This window comes from Ipomoea nil, unplaced genomic scaffold (assembly GCF_001879475.1).
Source record: "Ipomoea nil cultivar Tokyo-kokei standard unplaced genomic scaffold, Asagao_1.1 scaffold2610, whole genome shotgun sequence".
NCBI lineage: Eukaryota > Viridiplantae > Streptophyta > Magnoliopsida > Solanales > Convolvulaceae > Ipomoea > Ipomoea nil.
In genome coordinates, this window is record NW_017619038.1 from 119,460 (window position 1) to 136,102 (window position 16,643).

General features: G+C 35.5%; 2 protein-coding genes and 1 pseudogene across 5 annotated transcripts; all 3 read left to right on the forward strand.

The window, feature by feature from the left end:
• The first annotated feature begins 278 nt into the window (after positions 1–278).
• Positions 279–7,129, forward strand: LOC109154220 (protein FAR1-RELATED SEQUENCE 3-like). 4 transcript variants are annotated; one of them, XM_019302056.1, is made up of 6 exons: positions 279–526; positions 1,535–3,943; positions 4,123–4,206; positions 4,522–4,671; positions 5,383–5,499; positions 6,840–7,129. In XM_019302056.1, the coding sequence occupies exons 2-5, from the start codon at positions 1,601–1,603 to the stop codon at positions 5,491–5,493; spliced, it is 2,688 nt and encodes an 895-aa protein (XP_019157601.1). In that variant the 5' UTR covers positions 279–526; positions 1,535–1,600; the 3' UTR covers positions 5,494–5,499; positions 6,840–7,129. The 4 variants fall into 4 exon arrangements, with proteins under 4 accessions (XP_019157601.1, XP_019157600.1, XP_019157602.1 ...); XM_019302055.1 differs by having other exon boundaries at positions 1,601–3,943; XM_019302057.1 differs by lacking the exons at positions 5,383–5,499; positions 6,840–7,129 and having other exon boundaries at positions 1,601–3,943; positions 4,506–4,665.
• A 1,428-nt stretch (positions 7,130–8,557) lies between these two features.
• LOC109154233 lies at positions 8,558–9,235 on the forward strand (annotated as a pseudogene).
• Positions 9,236–13,495: 4,260 nt separating this feature from the next.
• Positions 13,496–14,226, forward strand: LOC109154136 (auxin-responsive protein SAUR68-like). The gene is made up of 2 exons (XM_019302003.1): positions 13,496–13,665; positions 13,992–14,226. Exons 1-2 carry the CDS (start codon positions 13,496–13,498, stop codon positions 14,224–14,226), a joined length of 405 nt encoding a protein of 134 aa, XP_019157548.1.
• Positions 14,227–16,643: the final 2,417 nt, after the last annotated feature.

Here is a 16,643-nt window from a genome sequence, read left to right on the forward strand (position 1 = left end):
TCAATTATGAATCATTTTTTATTTGCAATCAATTATTAATATTCATTTCCTTTTATATTTTCATTCCTTTTATATTTAGACTTGGACAGAGTTAAATAGGTGAGTACATGTTATTATGAGATAATTCTAACTACGTAGCATGTTTGACTTGTTTGCACCTCTGATAATTTTGAGGTCAAAATCTAAAATAGTTAGAAATTTGAGGTCTTAAATGAAATTGAAATTTGTTTTTATTTTTACTTTTTTCTTTTTCCTTATTTCATGGGAGCATAAAATGCATCACGCAAAATGGAGGGAGTGGGATTGTGGAACGGGGCGGGTTGTCCATTTACCCAATCGGACCCTCCACAAACACAGAGAGAGAGAGAGAGAGAGAGAGAGAGAGAGAGCTCTGCAACAGAATTACACTCCAGCCCGCCCACCGAAGAGAAACTCGGTAGCTCCGAAGGGCCCGTGACGTCGACCGCCATAGCTCATCAAAATTGTTTATGGCGATGCTGTGAAGCTTTTGGAAATGGCGTTCGAGGTGAGAGTTCTCTCAACTTCAATTTCAATTCTCATTTCCACTCCTATTCCCACTTAAAGAAGCGTCGTTGCTCTACTACTAGGGTTTACTGTATAAATTTTTTCTTCATTTTTCTGCTTGTATGTTGTTCTGGTGCACAGTGCACTGAATGTCTGAATTATAGCTGAAACCACGTTCTCTGTCAGTCTGGCATCTCCGCGATAATGACAACTGAAAACTAAAATACTAAATAATAATTCTCTATTCCAATGTAAATATGTGATGCATTTTATTGTTTCAGTTAATATTTTTCTTGCTTTTTTATTTATTTTAATTTTAATTTTTTTTTATGTCATTGTAATTTAGTCCCCAGTATTGATGTTAAACCTGTAATTAGCAAAAAGAACTGTAACATTCAGCTTTAATGTCTTTTGGTTTACTGCATGTGTTATATTGTCAAAATTACATTCTTCTGTCTCAATTCTCAAAGAATGCCTGGTGAAAGGCCAAAGATGAAGCTAAAGAAATCTTCTTTTTTCCCCTTTTATTGGTTTGGTTTAGTGCCTACATTATTTCCAATTTATATTGGTTGGAATTGGGTTATGAAGAGAAAGAGGAATAATTTATGATAGTAACCAATGATTACAATCATGTTTGTCTAGGTATTTTCATCAATTGAGCTCCTTATATTAAGCTGTGTGGTTATTGCACTTTTTTTCCATATATTGGTAAGACCAATCATTTTAAGCTGCTCATCATGAATCTTCATTCTAGCTTTTATATTTTAATACATTTGTGTCCATTTCAGCAATAGTTGTTTAGAAATTTTAGAACCAACTCTATCAAGTCAATTAAATGATCATGAAAGGCTACATTGAATTTGGATTTCTTTTGTCAATCTATCCCTTAAAGATTAAAGAAGATTATGTTCCCCTTGTGTTCTTTAAATTGAATTAGCTTATTTCGCATTTTGCCATTGTTATATGTAAATAATGCTTAATAGAGTTCAATGTTCCTTCCATCTTATAGATGTGACCAAAGGCCATTCAAAACCTGAAAAGTTAATAAAATTGTTAATGTCATTCCCTTGACAAGATGGATGGTGAGGTGATTGGTGTCAAGGGGAACCAGAGGCCAAAAGATGGGGAAGCAAACATTGAGAGGAAAAAGGATGGAAAAAGGAATAGAGAAACGCATGCAGAACATAAGGATGGAAAACAGAATTTGCTTGGATATTCTACTGAAGAAGAGTCTAGTAATGAGGTTGAAAAGCCATTTGTTGGAATGGTGTTTGAATCTGAAGAAGCAGCAAGGAAATATTATGATGCATATGCTAGGCATGGGGGTTTTAGTACTCATGTTGGTCAGTACAGCCGGGCTAAGCCTGATGGACCCATTGTTAGTTGGGACTTTTCATGTTCCAGAGAGGTTTTTAAGAGGAAGAATGTTGAAAGTTGCAATGCAATGATCCGAATAGAGAGAAAAAACACAGAAAATTGGATTGTGACTAAGTTTGTTGAAGATCACAACCATTCTATAGTGGGTCCCAGCAAGGTGCATTATCTTCGGCCTCGAAGACATTTTGCTGGTGCTTCAAAAAATGTGGTGGAAATTCCTGACAGCCAAGCTGATGCTATGGTCTCCATGGATGGAAACCATGTAAGTTGCAATACTAATCAAGGTGTTCATAATGCAGTCAGTACTAAAGGTGTTCCAATTGCAATGGCTACTAACCAATGTACTCAAATTGCAGCCAATACTAATCAGGTTCTGCAGAATGCTTTTTCATTAGAGGCTAATCATATAACAAGGACTATCAGCCCTGTTACACCAGTAAATTTTATTCAACCCTGCAGCCGGAGAAGAGCTCTGGGAAGATATGCTCAGAATCTCCTTGACTATTTCAAAAAGATGCAAGCTGAAAATCCTGGTTTCTATTATGCTATACAGCTTGATGAAGACAACAGGATGACAAATGTATTCTGGGCCGATGCTAGATCAAGAGTAGCATACAGTCACTTTGGTGATGCTGTCATATTTGATACAATGTATAGACCAAATCAATTCCAAGTTCCTATTGCTCCATTCACTGGAGTTAATCATCATGGTCAAATGGTTTCATTTGGCTGTGCATTACTTTTTGATGAGTCTGAATCTTCTTTTACGTGGCTTTTCCAAACGTGGTTATCTGCTATGAATAACTGTGCACCTGTTTCTATAACAACTGACCAGGATAGAGCCATTAAGGCTGCAATAAACCAGGTCTTGCCAGGAACCCGTCACTGCATTTGCAAGTGGCATATTCTGCGAGAAGGGCAAGAGCGGTTGACTCATGTGTATATGGCTTATCCATCCTTTCATGGGGAGTTGTATAGTTGCATTAACTATTCTGAGACAATTGAGGATTTTGAATCATCTTGGACTTCTCTACTTGATAAATTTGATGTCCATAATAATGAGTGGCTCCAAGCCGTATATATTGCTCGCCAGCAGTGGTCTCCTGTATATTTTCGAGATACATTCTTTGCTGTACTTTCATCAAAACATGGCGTGAGCTCCTTCTTTGATGGGTATGTGAATCAGCAGACAGCTCTGCCTGATTTTTTCAAACAGTATGAAAGAGCTTTAGAGAATTCACTTGAAAGAGAAATTGAAGCAGACTTTGATACAATTTGCACAGCACCAATGCTGAAAACCCCATCACCAATGGAACAACAAGCCGCAAACTTATACACCAGAAAAGTTTTCACTAAGTTTCAAGAAGAATTAGTTGAAACTTTTGTTTATACTGCCAACAAGATTGATGGTGATGAGGTACTAAGCAAATTTCGGGTTGCAAAATATGAACATGATGATAAAGCATTTATAGTTGAATTGAATTTTGCCGAGACAAAAGCAAGTTGCAGCTGTCAAATGTTTGAGTATTCTGGCATTCTCTGTAGACATATATTAACTGTATTTACTGTGACAAATGTTCTCACAGTTCCATCACATTATATATTAAAGCGGTGGACAAGGAATGCAAAATCTGTACTTGGGTCAGATGAACAAGATGCTGTAGCACGAGCTATTGACTCTTTGGCGTCACGTTTCAACAATTTATGTCAGGATGCTTTAAAATATGCAGAAGAAGGAGCAGTTGCTGTGGAGACCTATGATGCAGCAAGTAGTGCTCTAAGAGAAGGGTCAAGAAAGATTGCCATTATGAAGAAACATGTGGCCAAAGTCCGACCTCCTACTGCACTTGCCAGTGGAAATCCCAATGATGATAGTAACAAAAAAACTCCTTCAACTACATCTGACACAGGGTGGCCCTGGCAAGATGTAATGCCATATCACATTAATCTCAATGATGTAGGTGTGCCTGTTGGTGATTTGGATCAACCAACCATGACTCCTGTGGCCATAAACCGTGATGCTTCCTTTGCTGATAATACGGTATGAAAGTGGGGAGATACCTTTTTGCTGTCTATTGTCATATATGCAAGGTTCCGTTTCTAACTTTCTATTGTTCACAAATGATATAGAAAACCATGAAAAACTAAACTGATATAACTGATTGTTGTTATGTTTCATTGTTTTGGTGTTTTATTCTTGGTTGCCTTTCTACTATGCAGGTTGTCTATACTTGTTTCAAGTCTATGACATGGATGATTGAAAGTAAAAATCCAGCAAATAAAGTTGCTGTCATCAATTTGAAGGTGTGTATAAGCATGTTTCCTCACTCTTTTATTATTGTTATTACATTTTTTTTTAATGAATTTTATTCCTTTTCTGTCACATTTAGCTTACTATGGTGGTTTAGTGAATAAAAGCTATGTGTAGAAAACACTCTGTAATTGAGAACTATAATTGTGATAAATACCTTTATTGAGTTCAGAAGAATCAGAACAAGCTGGAATAAATGTCTGATCTAATATTATCATGCATTGTATTTCATTATTAGGCAGTTGCTTCTGATGAAATTTTGTTAGTGTTTTAGAACTTCACTTTCCAAAAGTTTCGTTGCATTGCAGCTGCAAGACTATGGCAAGAGTCCAGCTGGAGAAACTGAAGTGCAATTTCGACTTACAAGAGTTACACTGGAGCCAATGCTGAAATCCATGGCTTACATAAGCCAACAGCTTTCAATGCCAGCAAATAGAGTTGCTGTTATCAATCTAAAGGTGCACACAGTGATTTTCCATTAATTCTAATTGTTGTCACTATCTGGATATTATAATAAAAATTATGAAATTATTCCACTGCAAGATGGTTGCTTTGCTGTTTACCTTGTTTTGACATTAGCAAATACGGAGTATAAACTAGTGAAATTAAAAACAATTGCATATGGGGACAGAAGCACATTCCTTTCCATTATCATCTAGATTTTATTGACATGGATGATAACTATCCTAATTTAGATATGTAAGATTTAGATTGGGACTTTCATGGATAGTATGATGCGACATTGTGAATAATCCATAATCTACTCCAACTTGTTTATAAATGACTACTAGCTTACATAAGCTAAAAGGTTGTTCACTTTACCAAACACCCCAATTGTTAATACAGTTGTGTTGTACTAACCAAGAAGTAATTGAATCACTTTTGAACTACAAGGCAATCTTTTGGCGGGTATGCTCTGTGGTAGAGTTTCACAATTCTATTGTCTTTATATAATTGATTAACTTTGAGATGAAACAATGAACTTAGACTTGTTTAACTGATATAATATATAAAACCAATTCTAATTTGCCTAACAGCCTTAATCTTTTATTAACCATAATGTTCTTTTCCTTTGACATTTATTGCATCTTTACATTACCATTTTTTTTTTTTTTGCATGAGTTGAATAGGAAATTTTAAATGGATTGCACTTTTCTTGTGCCTAACAGCTCCAAGATACCAAGACAACTTCTGGAGAAACAGAAGTGAAATTTCAAGTTTCGAGAGATGCACTTGGTTCGATGTTGAGATCAATGGCTTATATTCATGAGCAACTGTAACAGTAGGTGAGCACTTCTTTCACTTGTCATTAAAGTAATTGTGACTGAATACACAAATCTAATTCCATTTTAGTCAGTTTTAGAGGAACAATATCATTGGTAGAAATGTTTTTCTATACTGTCTATATGCTGTGTGCTGCAAACTAACATTGTGCCAACTATATCTGATACCCCATTTACTTATCTGGCACTTGTGTGGTTTCTGCTGAAAATTTATGTACTAGCAGCCTTATATGGGCACTTGTTAGGAAGCAAACAGAAATTTTGTAGGGCTGGAAATTTACTTGAGATAAACTATATATTGATGCTTATGGACATGCACACAGTGTAATATTTCTTTCCATAGAAAAGTAGTGTATGCATAATCTTTTAGATAAAGATACATTCTTATAAACTATAAGGAAAATTACAAGATGTTTAGAACAAGGGCTCCTAACTTTTCACAATCAACATTTTCTAGTTCACAACTTTATGCTCTGTATGAAAGATGATATCTATTATTGCAGTCTTAAGGTATCATGAATGCTTTTTGGCATTGACCCTTATAAATTTTTGTGCATTTTCTTTTGCTTGCTTATTTTGAGTTGATGCATTTTATTTCTCCTTTTGAATTAATCCATCTTCTTTAGGGGGTGTTTGGTTCAAGGGATGTTTTGAGGTGATATAACTTTCCCGTTACTCTCACATAACTTAAGAATGTGGAGGTAATATGACTCCTATGGTTGTTACCACAAATGAACTAAAAACAAAGGTTGGGAATCTCACGTTCCCTAAAGTCGAAAGTTGGGAATCTCACGTTCCCTAAGGTGATTTATTCTTGAATGAAGGCACCAACGTGATGCTTTTCATTGAACTTGGAAACTCCATAATTTCCTTCATATCCACATTACAACACTCTTCTTTGCACCAAAATATAACTTTCAGGCAAATGAGTTTTAGCCTATGCAGTATGCACAGGACTACAGGAGTTATGAAACCCTCCCTCTAAACAGTGATTGCTTCTTCCAAGCCATCCCAAAATGCTCAAATGCTCAATATAACCTTCCTTCCAAAAACTGGCATGTTTTCCCAAGCTACAGACAAAATTTACTTACACTAATTACATCTCTTGAAATCAATAAATTAAAATAAAAGTTAGATATAAAGCTGAACAAGTAATTTATTGCTGCATTATTCAAGCATGGCAATAATGACTTCTATTTTTTGTGTAAGAGTGTTAGCAAACCCCACTATGCTTTTAATAAGTTCATTATTGGAGAAATGCTATACCGCAGATATAAATGCTTTCTCCTCTGATTAACTAGTGTGATGACACTTTTTCTCTCCTCTCTTTTTTGTAATTACAGTTTATCGAGACAGCAGCTGACAAATACGCTTCAATGAGATGCGTTATGGACTTTCTTACTTGGGTTAGTTAGGTGACCCGGCATACTGATGTAAAAGGGAGTTGAAACTTAGTCGTGTATGTATCTATATTGTGAATTTTCTGTATTTCTTAACAGATTAGGCTCTAGTTTTAGGTACACCTAATCAATTTCTTTGTATTAGGAGTAGTCAATATGAAACTGATATATTTGTTGCATAAATGTGGGTTTTTCTGTGCAGTTAGAATGATATCCCCAGAGTGTTAATGACTTTTTTTTCCAACTATGATGATTGCTGGAGCTGAATCTTGAACTAAAATCATAAATATACTTATACACCAAGTTCTCAATTGTTATTCTAGGACCTAAGATATCCCCACCTCTGTTTGCAATTCAGTTTGCTAATATTTACAGCTCTAAGAATCAAAATGATATGGCAATGGCATAATTTGTTTCTTTTCCTATCGTTTGAAACGGTTCAAGATATGTATAATAATGGATCTCAGCGTTGCATTATGCTTACTTTCCAGGGGTCCTGGGATTGTTGGAAGTCAAGCACGTTTAACCACAAAATTCTATGGTACCTGGTTACCATATCCTACTTAAAACCAATTGGTGATAAGTAGGTGGACATTAACCATTTAACCACATCTCTTCATCATAAGCCATAGTGCCACGTCTCGAATCGAGCAGGGGCTAGGCTCGGCCAACCCGGTTGACGCCCAACATATAATATCACACAAATTTTGACCATTCAAATAAATAGTAGTATTGTTAATCTTCCAACCAATGAAATTTACTATACATTTTCCAATCAGGTCATGAGAACAAAGAAAACTATACAAGAAAACTTTTCTATGCAAAATTTTTCCTCACTAAACCAACTTGTTTGTAGTCTCTCAAGATCTACTAGAACTAGAGATGATGTCATGGAAGGTATCCTCCGGACAAGGTATTGTAAGTCCACATGATCGAAGCCGAACACTTCCTCAGCTTGACTAAGCAAGTCTTGGAAAGAAGGGTCTTTCAGGTATGATATTGGAATAACAAAGCGCTTATTCTCGCTTTCGCCAGCATAAACTGCAAAGTACCCCTTAGGAACCTCGCTTTCTCTGTTTGTTCTTGAAGAAGACCTTCTAAGGCCTTGCTTAGCATGGAGAATGCGCGCCATGCTAATTGCCATGTTCATATATTTCTTTTGAAAGTAGAGGTAGGTAGCGTTAATCGAAGAAACTATAGAAACAATTTGTGAATGTAGAAACTAAGATTTGTTGTGAATTGAAGGAAGAAATTTGAGTTGGGTGATTACTATATATCTTGGATGTGTTTATATAGATAGGGGGATTGAGTGGCAAAGAGAAACTTGGAAGGGAGGACAGCCAGCTATCATGATAAGAAACATTACCACATGGTTTTGTCTTATAAAAATCATCAAGAATTTCTATTTTCAACTATGCATATATATATATATATATATATATATATATATATATATATATATATATATATATATATATATATATAAAGAACTGCCTATAAACATCATACCCCACATGGTTCAATGAAATTGAACAGATAGGGATAGCTTAGCTACTTCTGTCATTAAAAGAAAGCCTGTAAAGTAAGTTAATGGTAAGTTGAATGAATGGGAAACAAAACCATCTCTATGTCTCTGATTGAAGCTAATAGGAGCACATGGTTTTGCCTATTTCCTCTAGAGCTTATGGTTGTCTTAGCCTCAAAACTTTAAATAGATCACTTTCATATGCATTTTGATCATCAAACACTGCAATAATCTAAAGATCTAAGGTTTCCACAGATCTTCTTCTTTTCCATTTAATCTCTCTCTATTCTCTAAGTTAGTACCATGATCAGTTCCAAGAAACTCATCAAGTTGGCTAAAAGTTGGCAGAAATTTGCTGCCATCCGAAGAAAGAGGATTTCATTTTCAAGACAAAATGATGATGCGGATAGCTGCAGTGCTTCTTCTGCAGTTAACAAAGGTCATTTTCCTATATACACAGCTAATCAAAAGCGGTTTGTTGTCCCTCTGTCTTTTCTCGAGAATGAGATCATTATGCAACTTTTAAACGTGTCAGAAGAATAATTTGGACTTCCAAGCGATGGGCCTATTACAGTACCATGTGATGCAGCCTTCATGGACTACATCGTTTCAGTCCTTAGCCGAGGTTTATCCAGAGAACTCGAGAAAGCATTGTTTGTCTCAGTTATTTCATATCGGTGTTCATCAGCTTCACTACACCAAGAAGAGCTGAGAAATCAAGAATTGCTAGTTTGCTGATATTAATGTCAATCATTTTTGTAGACGAAGAACTCAGTTGTAGCTCAACACAGCATGTGAAATGTACAGAAATCCAAGACTTGATATCTAATACATTCAGTAATATAATATAATATTCTATGAAGTTCAAATTATGTTCATATCTTCAAATTCATTCTTGGTTTTATTAATGATATATTCACAAGTAACAAAAACCATCCAAAAAGAACACACCCAATTGTTCTACATCACTCAAGAATTAGATCTATGGAGCCAAGCTAATGCTGATGTTCATGAAACTCATGAAAACTCTCAAACTTGTGAATTAGCAGATGATTACTTCATAAATGCATCAATGCTGAAGAGAAATGTTGGAGAGACTTTGTCTATAGAACCATCACCTTTGGCAACCAGAAGAAATATAGACCCAGAAAAAGTAGCCACTGTTACCATTGTACACAGAAAATTTTCACTTGCCAGAAGATATATTCCTTCTTCATCTAGAGCTGAATAGGAGCTGCTAGTTTCCTTTTATCCTAACTGTTAGTGTTTAGAATATGCTGTGAATTTCCTTGAAGAGATAATGGACTGCTAGTTTTACTCAAAAGTATATTCAATGCAACAAGTTGGAACTGGATTTGGTGAAAATTGGATAGACTTTCTGATATTTTCAAAGTTACTGCAAAAATCTATACAAATGAACCGTATACTAAAACTCTTCTATGCAAATTTTTTCTTCACTAAACTAAGTTGTCTGTAGTCTCTCAAGATCTCAAATTAGAGATGATGTCGAGGAAGGTATCCTCCATACAAAGTATTGTAAGTCCACCCGTTGGATGATCAAATCCGAATTCTTCCTCAGCTTGACACAACAAGTCTTGGAATGAAGGGTCATTCAAGTATGAAATCGGAATGACAAAGCGCTTCTTCTCACTCTCCCCAACATAAACTGCAAAATGCCCCTTAGGAACTTCACTTTCTCTGTTTGTTGTTGAAGAAGATCTTCTAAGGCCTTGCTTAGCACGGAGAATGTGCCCCATACCAATTGCCATGTTTTCTTCTTTGAAAGTAGAAACACTGTTAATCAAAGAAGCTATGAACACAATTTGTGAAGGCAGATATTAGGATTTGTGTGAATGAAGGAAGAACTTGAGTGGGGTGAACATCAACTCAAATGCATTTATATATATAGATCCTTTAGGACATGGATTGAGTGGCTATGAGAAATTTGGATCAGAGGCCAGCCAGCCAGCTAGAATGATAGGACAACATTACCACATGCTTTTGTCTTCCAAAAATCTTCTACTAGACATCACTCACCACATGCCTCAATGAAATTGAACAGATGTGGAAAGCTCAACTACTTCTGTCGTTGATCAATACCCATAACAATAAGTTAATGGTATTCCCCTAGAAAATAGCTTAATCAATTTGTTTGAATGAATGCGAAGATTGAGAAACAAGACAATGTGATTCCTTATTTCCATGTGTATCTGATTGAATCTGAATGGTCCCATACTGCTTTCTGGAACATGGTTTTGTCCTCTCTGGTTTCAACCTCTTAAGCACACTTTAAATAGGTTGCTTCCATGTGAATTTGATCATCAAACACTACAACTTTGTCCACCCAATATCCAAGGTTTTCACGAATCTCTCTCTTCCATTCAATTTCTCTCGGTTTCCTAAGTTAGTACCATGATCACTTCTAAGAAACTCAAAAGCGGATTTCCTTCCCAAGACTAAATGATGATGCAGATAGCTGCAGTACTTGCGCTCCAGTTAACAGGGGTCATTTTGCTATCTACACAGCTGATCAGAAGCGGTTTGTAGTCCCTCTATCTTATCTGGAGAATGAGATTATTAGGCAACTCTTGAGCATGTCAGAAGAAGAATTTGGACTTCCAAGCAATGGGCCTATTACACTACCATGTGATGCAGCCTTCATGGACTACATCATTTCACTTCTTAGACAAGGCTTATCCAGAGAACTCGAGAATGCATTGCTCATCTCAGTTACTTCATCTCGGTGTTCACTGCACCAAGAAGCGTGGAGAAATCTGGAATTGCCAGTTTGCTGATATTAATGCCAATAATTTCTGTAAATGAAATACTCATCAGCTGTAGCTCAATACAGAATGTTAAATGTACAGAAATACAGAACTTGATATCCAGTATTTTCAGTAATCTTATTAGAAAATTAAAACTGTTTTCATAGCTTTCAGTCTCTCCTTAGACTTCAGTTTGACACATTTTTGCTCAAAGTATATTCATATAAACAAGTTTGAATAGGATTTGGTGAAAATTGGACAGACTTTCTGATATTTTCCAAGTTACTGCAGAAATGCAGACAAGAATCTATACAAACGAACTCAGGAAAACACTTCTATATATGCAAAATTTCGCTTCACTATACTAAGCTGTATGTAGTCTCTCAAGATCTTCTCAATCTAGATATGATGTCAAGGAAGGTATCCTCCATACAAGGTATTGTGAGTCCACCCGTTGGATGATCAAATCCGAATTCTTCCTCTGCTTGACACAACAAGTCTTGGAATGAAGGGTCATTCAAGTACGAAATTGGAATGACAAAGCGCTTCTTTCCAGTCTCCCCAACATAAACTGCAAAATTCCCCTTAGGAACCTCACTTTCTCTGTTTGTTCTTGAAGAAGACCTTCTGAGGCCTTGCTTAGCACGAAGAATGTGCACCATACCGATTGCCATTGCTTTTTTTTTTTTTTTTTTTTTTTAAAGTAGAGGCAATGTTAATCAAACAAGCTATAAAAAAACAATTTGTGGAAGTAGAAACTAAAGGTTTGTGTGAAGGAAGTAGAAGTTGAGTGGGGTGAATACCAACTCAAATGTGTTTATATAGATCCTTTAGAGGTGGATTGAGTGGCTAAGATAAATCTGGATGGGAGGGCAGCCAGCTAGCAAGATAAGAGACATTACCACATGGATTTGTCTTCTTCCAATCAATCTCTTTCTGTTTTCTAAGTTAATATTATAAGTAGTTAACATCTTTCCTTTGCTAGTGCTTATTCATATTAATTTCATTCAAATGATTGAAATGAGAAAACAGCATTGAACCATATAATTCATTGAATGAATTTCTGGCCTATTAGCATCAAACCAGTCTAGAAATATATACACAATAAATTTGGAATACATCTTACTGTCTATGCCTCCATATGATGAGCAGATATTGTGCTGCTAAATTTTGCTCAAAGTAAATTCAATTAAAAAAGTTGGAATAGTATTTGGTGAAAATTGGAAAGGCTTTCTGATATTTTCAAAGTTACTGCAGAAATGCAGACAAAAATCTATACAAATGAACTGTACACTATAACTCTTCTATGCAAAAGTTTTCTTCACTAAACTAAGTTGTCTGTAGTCTCTCAAGATCTCAAACTAGAGATGATATCAAGGAAGGTATCCTCCAAACAAGGTATTGTGAGTCCACCCATTGGATGATCGAATCCGAATTCTTCTTCAGCTTGACACAGCAAGTCTTGGAATGAAGGGTCCTTCAAGTATGATAGCGGAATCACAAAGCGCTTCTTTTCACTCGCTCCAACATAAACTGCAAAATGGCCCTTAGGAACTTCACTACTTTCTCTGTTTGTTGTTGAAGAAGATCTTCTAAGGCCTTGCTTAGCACGGAGAATGTGCCCCATACCAATTGCCATCTTCAAATGCTTTTTTCTTCTTGGAAAGTAGGATTTGTGTGAAGGAAGAAGTTGAGTGGGGTGAGCATTATCTCAAATGCATTTATATATATAGATCCTTTAGGAGAAATCTGGATGAGAGGCCAGCCAGCTGGAATGATAAGACAGCATTTCCACATGGTTTTGTCTTCCAAATAAAAATCATCAACAATTTCTACTAACAACTTTGTAGATAGAGACCACCTTTAATTTGAACATCACTCACCATATGCTTCAATGGAATTGAACAGATGGGGAAAGCTCAGCTACCTTTCTCATTCCCCAAAATGAGAGATCTATACACAGCTGTAAGTTAATGGTATTCACCTACAAAATATCTTAATCCATTTGTCTGAATCAATTTGAAGATTGGGAGACATAACCATGCGGTTTCTTATTTTTATGTCTCTATATATGACTACACTCCATATCCCATATATTTCTGATTGAAGCTAAAAGGCCCCATCATACAGCTGGGTGGAACATGGTTTTGCACTTTAAATAGGTCGCTTCCAAGTGAATTTGATAATCAAACACTATAACTTTGTCCGCCCAATATCCAAGGTTTCTACACATCTTACTCTCTTCCATTCTCTGTTTCCTAAGTTAGAACCATGATCAGTTCCAAGAAACTCATCAAGTTGGCTAAAAGATGGCAGCCATCCGAAGAAAGAGGATTTCATTTTCAAGACAAAATGATGATGCGGATAGCTGCAGTACTTCTTCTGCAGTTAACAAGGGTCATTTTGCTATCTACACAGCTGATCAAAAGCGGGTTGTTATCCCTCTGTCGTATTTGGAGAATGATATTGGCCGTGTTTGGTAAAAAATTGGCCTATAGGCCAATTTTGACTTATTTGACTATTATTAATTGTTTGATTTAGTTAAAATATTAATATAAATGTTTGGTTAATTAGCTTTTTGCAACTCCAAAATGCTAAAATTCAAAAAGCTACTCCAAGCAACTTTTTTAATTAGCTTTTTGAGAAAAAAAAATTATACCAAACAGCTATCAGCTAACAGCTAATTTACCAAAACACTTTTCTACAATCAGCTAATGTTATTAACTATTTATACCCTCTAATTAACACAATCAGCTAACAGCAAACAGCAAACAGCTATCAGCTAACAGTCATTTTACCAAACAGGGCCAATTATCAATTATCAGTAAACTTGTCACAAGAAGAATTTGGGCTTCCATGCAATGGGCCTATTACACTACCATGTGATGCAGCCTTCTTGGACTACATCATTTCACTTCTTAGTCGAGGATTATCCAAAGAACTCGAGAATGCATTGCTCATATCAGTTGCTTCATATCGGCGTTCATTAGGTTCATTGCACCAAGAAGGGTTGAGAAATCAAGAATTGCTAGCTTGCTGATATCTATGTAAATAATTTTTGTAGATAAGGAACTATCTGTAGCTCAATACATCATGTGAAATGTACAGAAGTCCAAGACTTGATATCTAATACATTCAGTAATCTTCTATGAAAATCAAATTATGTTCATAGCTCAAATTCTTCTCTAACTGTCATGTATTTAATCTATGTACTTAACATTTTTGCCGTTAGATGTTCTTATTTTTTATGTAATGATATATTCATAAGTGATAAAAAACCATTCAAAAAGTGTTGGATATCTCAGCTCGTTGGTATTACTCAATAATAATCCTACAAAATAAGGATTATATTTCTGTAGAAAAAAAGGGAAGGAAAGATGAAGAGATTGTCTTCGTGTTTGGTGTAGGATTTTTAGCAAGAGTCAAGCGATCACTCTTTCCTTAAAACCTTATTTGCTACCTCCCACAAGTGCTAGAAGCGTTGTAGTCTAGGCTTCCCAGGATAAAACTTGCTACGATTCAATGTTTGAGCACCCAACCCAAACAAGGAATCCGGCGAACTAGAGCAACGTTTTGAACACAATTTGGCTAAGAAAGAATAGAAGCAGAAAGTATTTTGAGGTTGGAAAATAAGATTTCTATGTTGTAAAAATCTGCTGCCTCTACCCTCTCTTATATGGGGAGAAATGAATGAATAGCCTTTACTTTGGCAATTAAGGGCACCCCTACACCTTCCTGTAACAGCAACCATTAACATGAGTTTTAATTCAAAATTTAAACTTGGAAACCCAACGGTCACAATAGGACAGGTTCGTGCAGGCCCTCGAAGAACAAAATTCCATTAGGGATTAAGCAATTAAGTGAATCTGATGTCCGAAGTCGCGTATACAAGGAAGAAATATGAAGAATTATACATTAGGCAGATGAAATGACTACTTTACCATTTCATTTAAAGTCCACTTTATCGTAATCTGACGAAAGGACCTCAATTGGAAAGAAATTGAAAGTCAAGTGACGTAAAGTGTCCAAATTAAAAATCAAGGACTAATTTTGGAAAATCAATATAGTCGGAGGACCATTACTGGAATTAACTCTTTATAAAATACATTATTCAAACACATAAAATTCAACGACGTCGCTTTGGACCGCAATAATTTATCCTTTATATAGCTATTTAATTTGGACACCTTGTTTTATGAATAACAATTATAACATACCCCTCAATAGAATTAGGTTCAAATGTAGTTGGGTGCGCTCATGTGCGATTGTACGGTTAAATCTGAGTCATTGATCTTGCTTAACAACGTCCAGGATTACCCAAAAAAAAAAAAAAAAACGGTGACAATTTGATAATTTTTACATTTAGGTCAAATTTAAGGTGCGTGAGTTTTGTGCTTGAGGTGCGTCATGTTTCTTCTTCAAATCTGGAAGAGAACATCGGTAGAGGGTAACGGGCACTCCTTGCCCACCACCCCAAAACTCTTAAGGTGCATCTTTGTATCAAGGTGTGCCATTGTTATAAACGGAAGGTGCATCAACCGCACAACCGCATGGGAAGCTATACCTGCACTTAGACCCTTTCCCCCTCAATATTACTCCATCCGTCCCTAATTGATTGTCTCATTTGTTTTTGGCACGGTTTTTAATACAACATAACAAATGTTACTAACTTTTCAATTTTTCCCCTCAAAAGTAGGTGTTATTTGTACAAAGTACAATTGTACTTACCTCTAGAAATTTGAAAAGTCAAAAAGATAAATTGAAAAATGTAGAATGATAGTTATGTTCAATTTTGCAAATATGACACTATTTTGGGACAAAATAAAAGAGAGAGTAAGACAGGTAAAATAGGACCTTAAAAAAGAAATATTCACTACAAGGAACTAAACCCAACATGAATTGAACACCCAACCTTCTAATCTAGAGTCAAACGCACTACCATTGCACCACGGATCCACAAGTGATAGCCTGCGGCTCAAGATTTTATTCCGCAAGTGAATTTTATAGCTGTGCTTATGGAGCTACGCCGCCTAATTGTGACATAATTCATAATTTTATGTTCGAACATACATACATACATACATATACATATACATATACATATACATATATATACATATATATATATATATATATATATATATATATATATATATATATATATATATATATATATATATATATATATAAAATACAAAAGTCATAATGATGGTATTAATAATGACCGTTACATCTGTTATAGAATAACGTCCATTTATGATATATTTATAACACCCCCCTTGGATATTATTTTACCATAATCATGCCTCGTTAAAAACTTGCTAGGAAAATCCTGTGGGAAAAAACCTAAACAAGAAAAGAGTACAAGATATATGGGTGATAATATTAAAATATAAACATGCCTCGTTAAAAAACTTCACTAGGAAAATCACGTGGAAAAAACCTAGTTGAAGAAAA

Excerpts from the sequence above, each read along its gene's own strand:
- LOC109154220 (XM_019302055.1), top strand. Across the intron at positions 3,944-4,122 it reads CTTCCTTTGCTGATAATACG|GTTGTCTATACTTGTTTCAA; the intron begins GTATGAAAGTGG and ends TCTACTATGCAG. Across the intron at positions 4,207-4,521 it reads TTGCTGTCATCAATTTGAAG|CTGCAAGACTATGGCAAGAG; the intron begins GTGTGTATAAGC and ends GTTGCATTGCAG.
- LOC109154136 (XM_019302003.1), top strand. The coding sequence starts at position 13,496 with ATGGCAGCCATCCGAAGAAAGAGGATTTCATTTTCAAGACAAAATGAT. Across the intron at positions 13,666-13,991 it reads AATGATATTGGCCGTGTTTG|GGCCAATTATCAATTATCAG; the intron begins GTAAAAAATTGG and ends TTTACCAAACAG.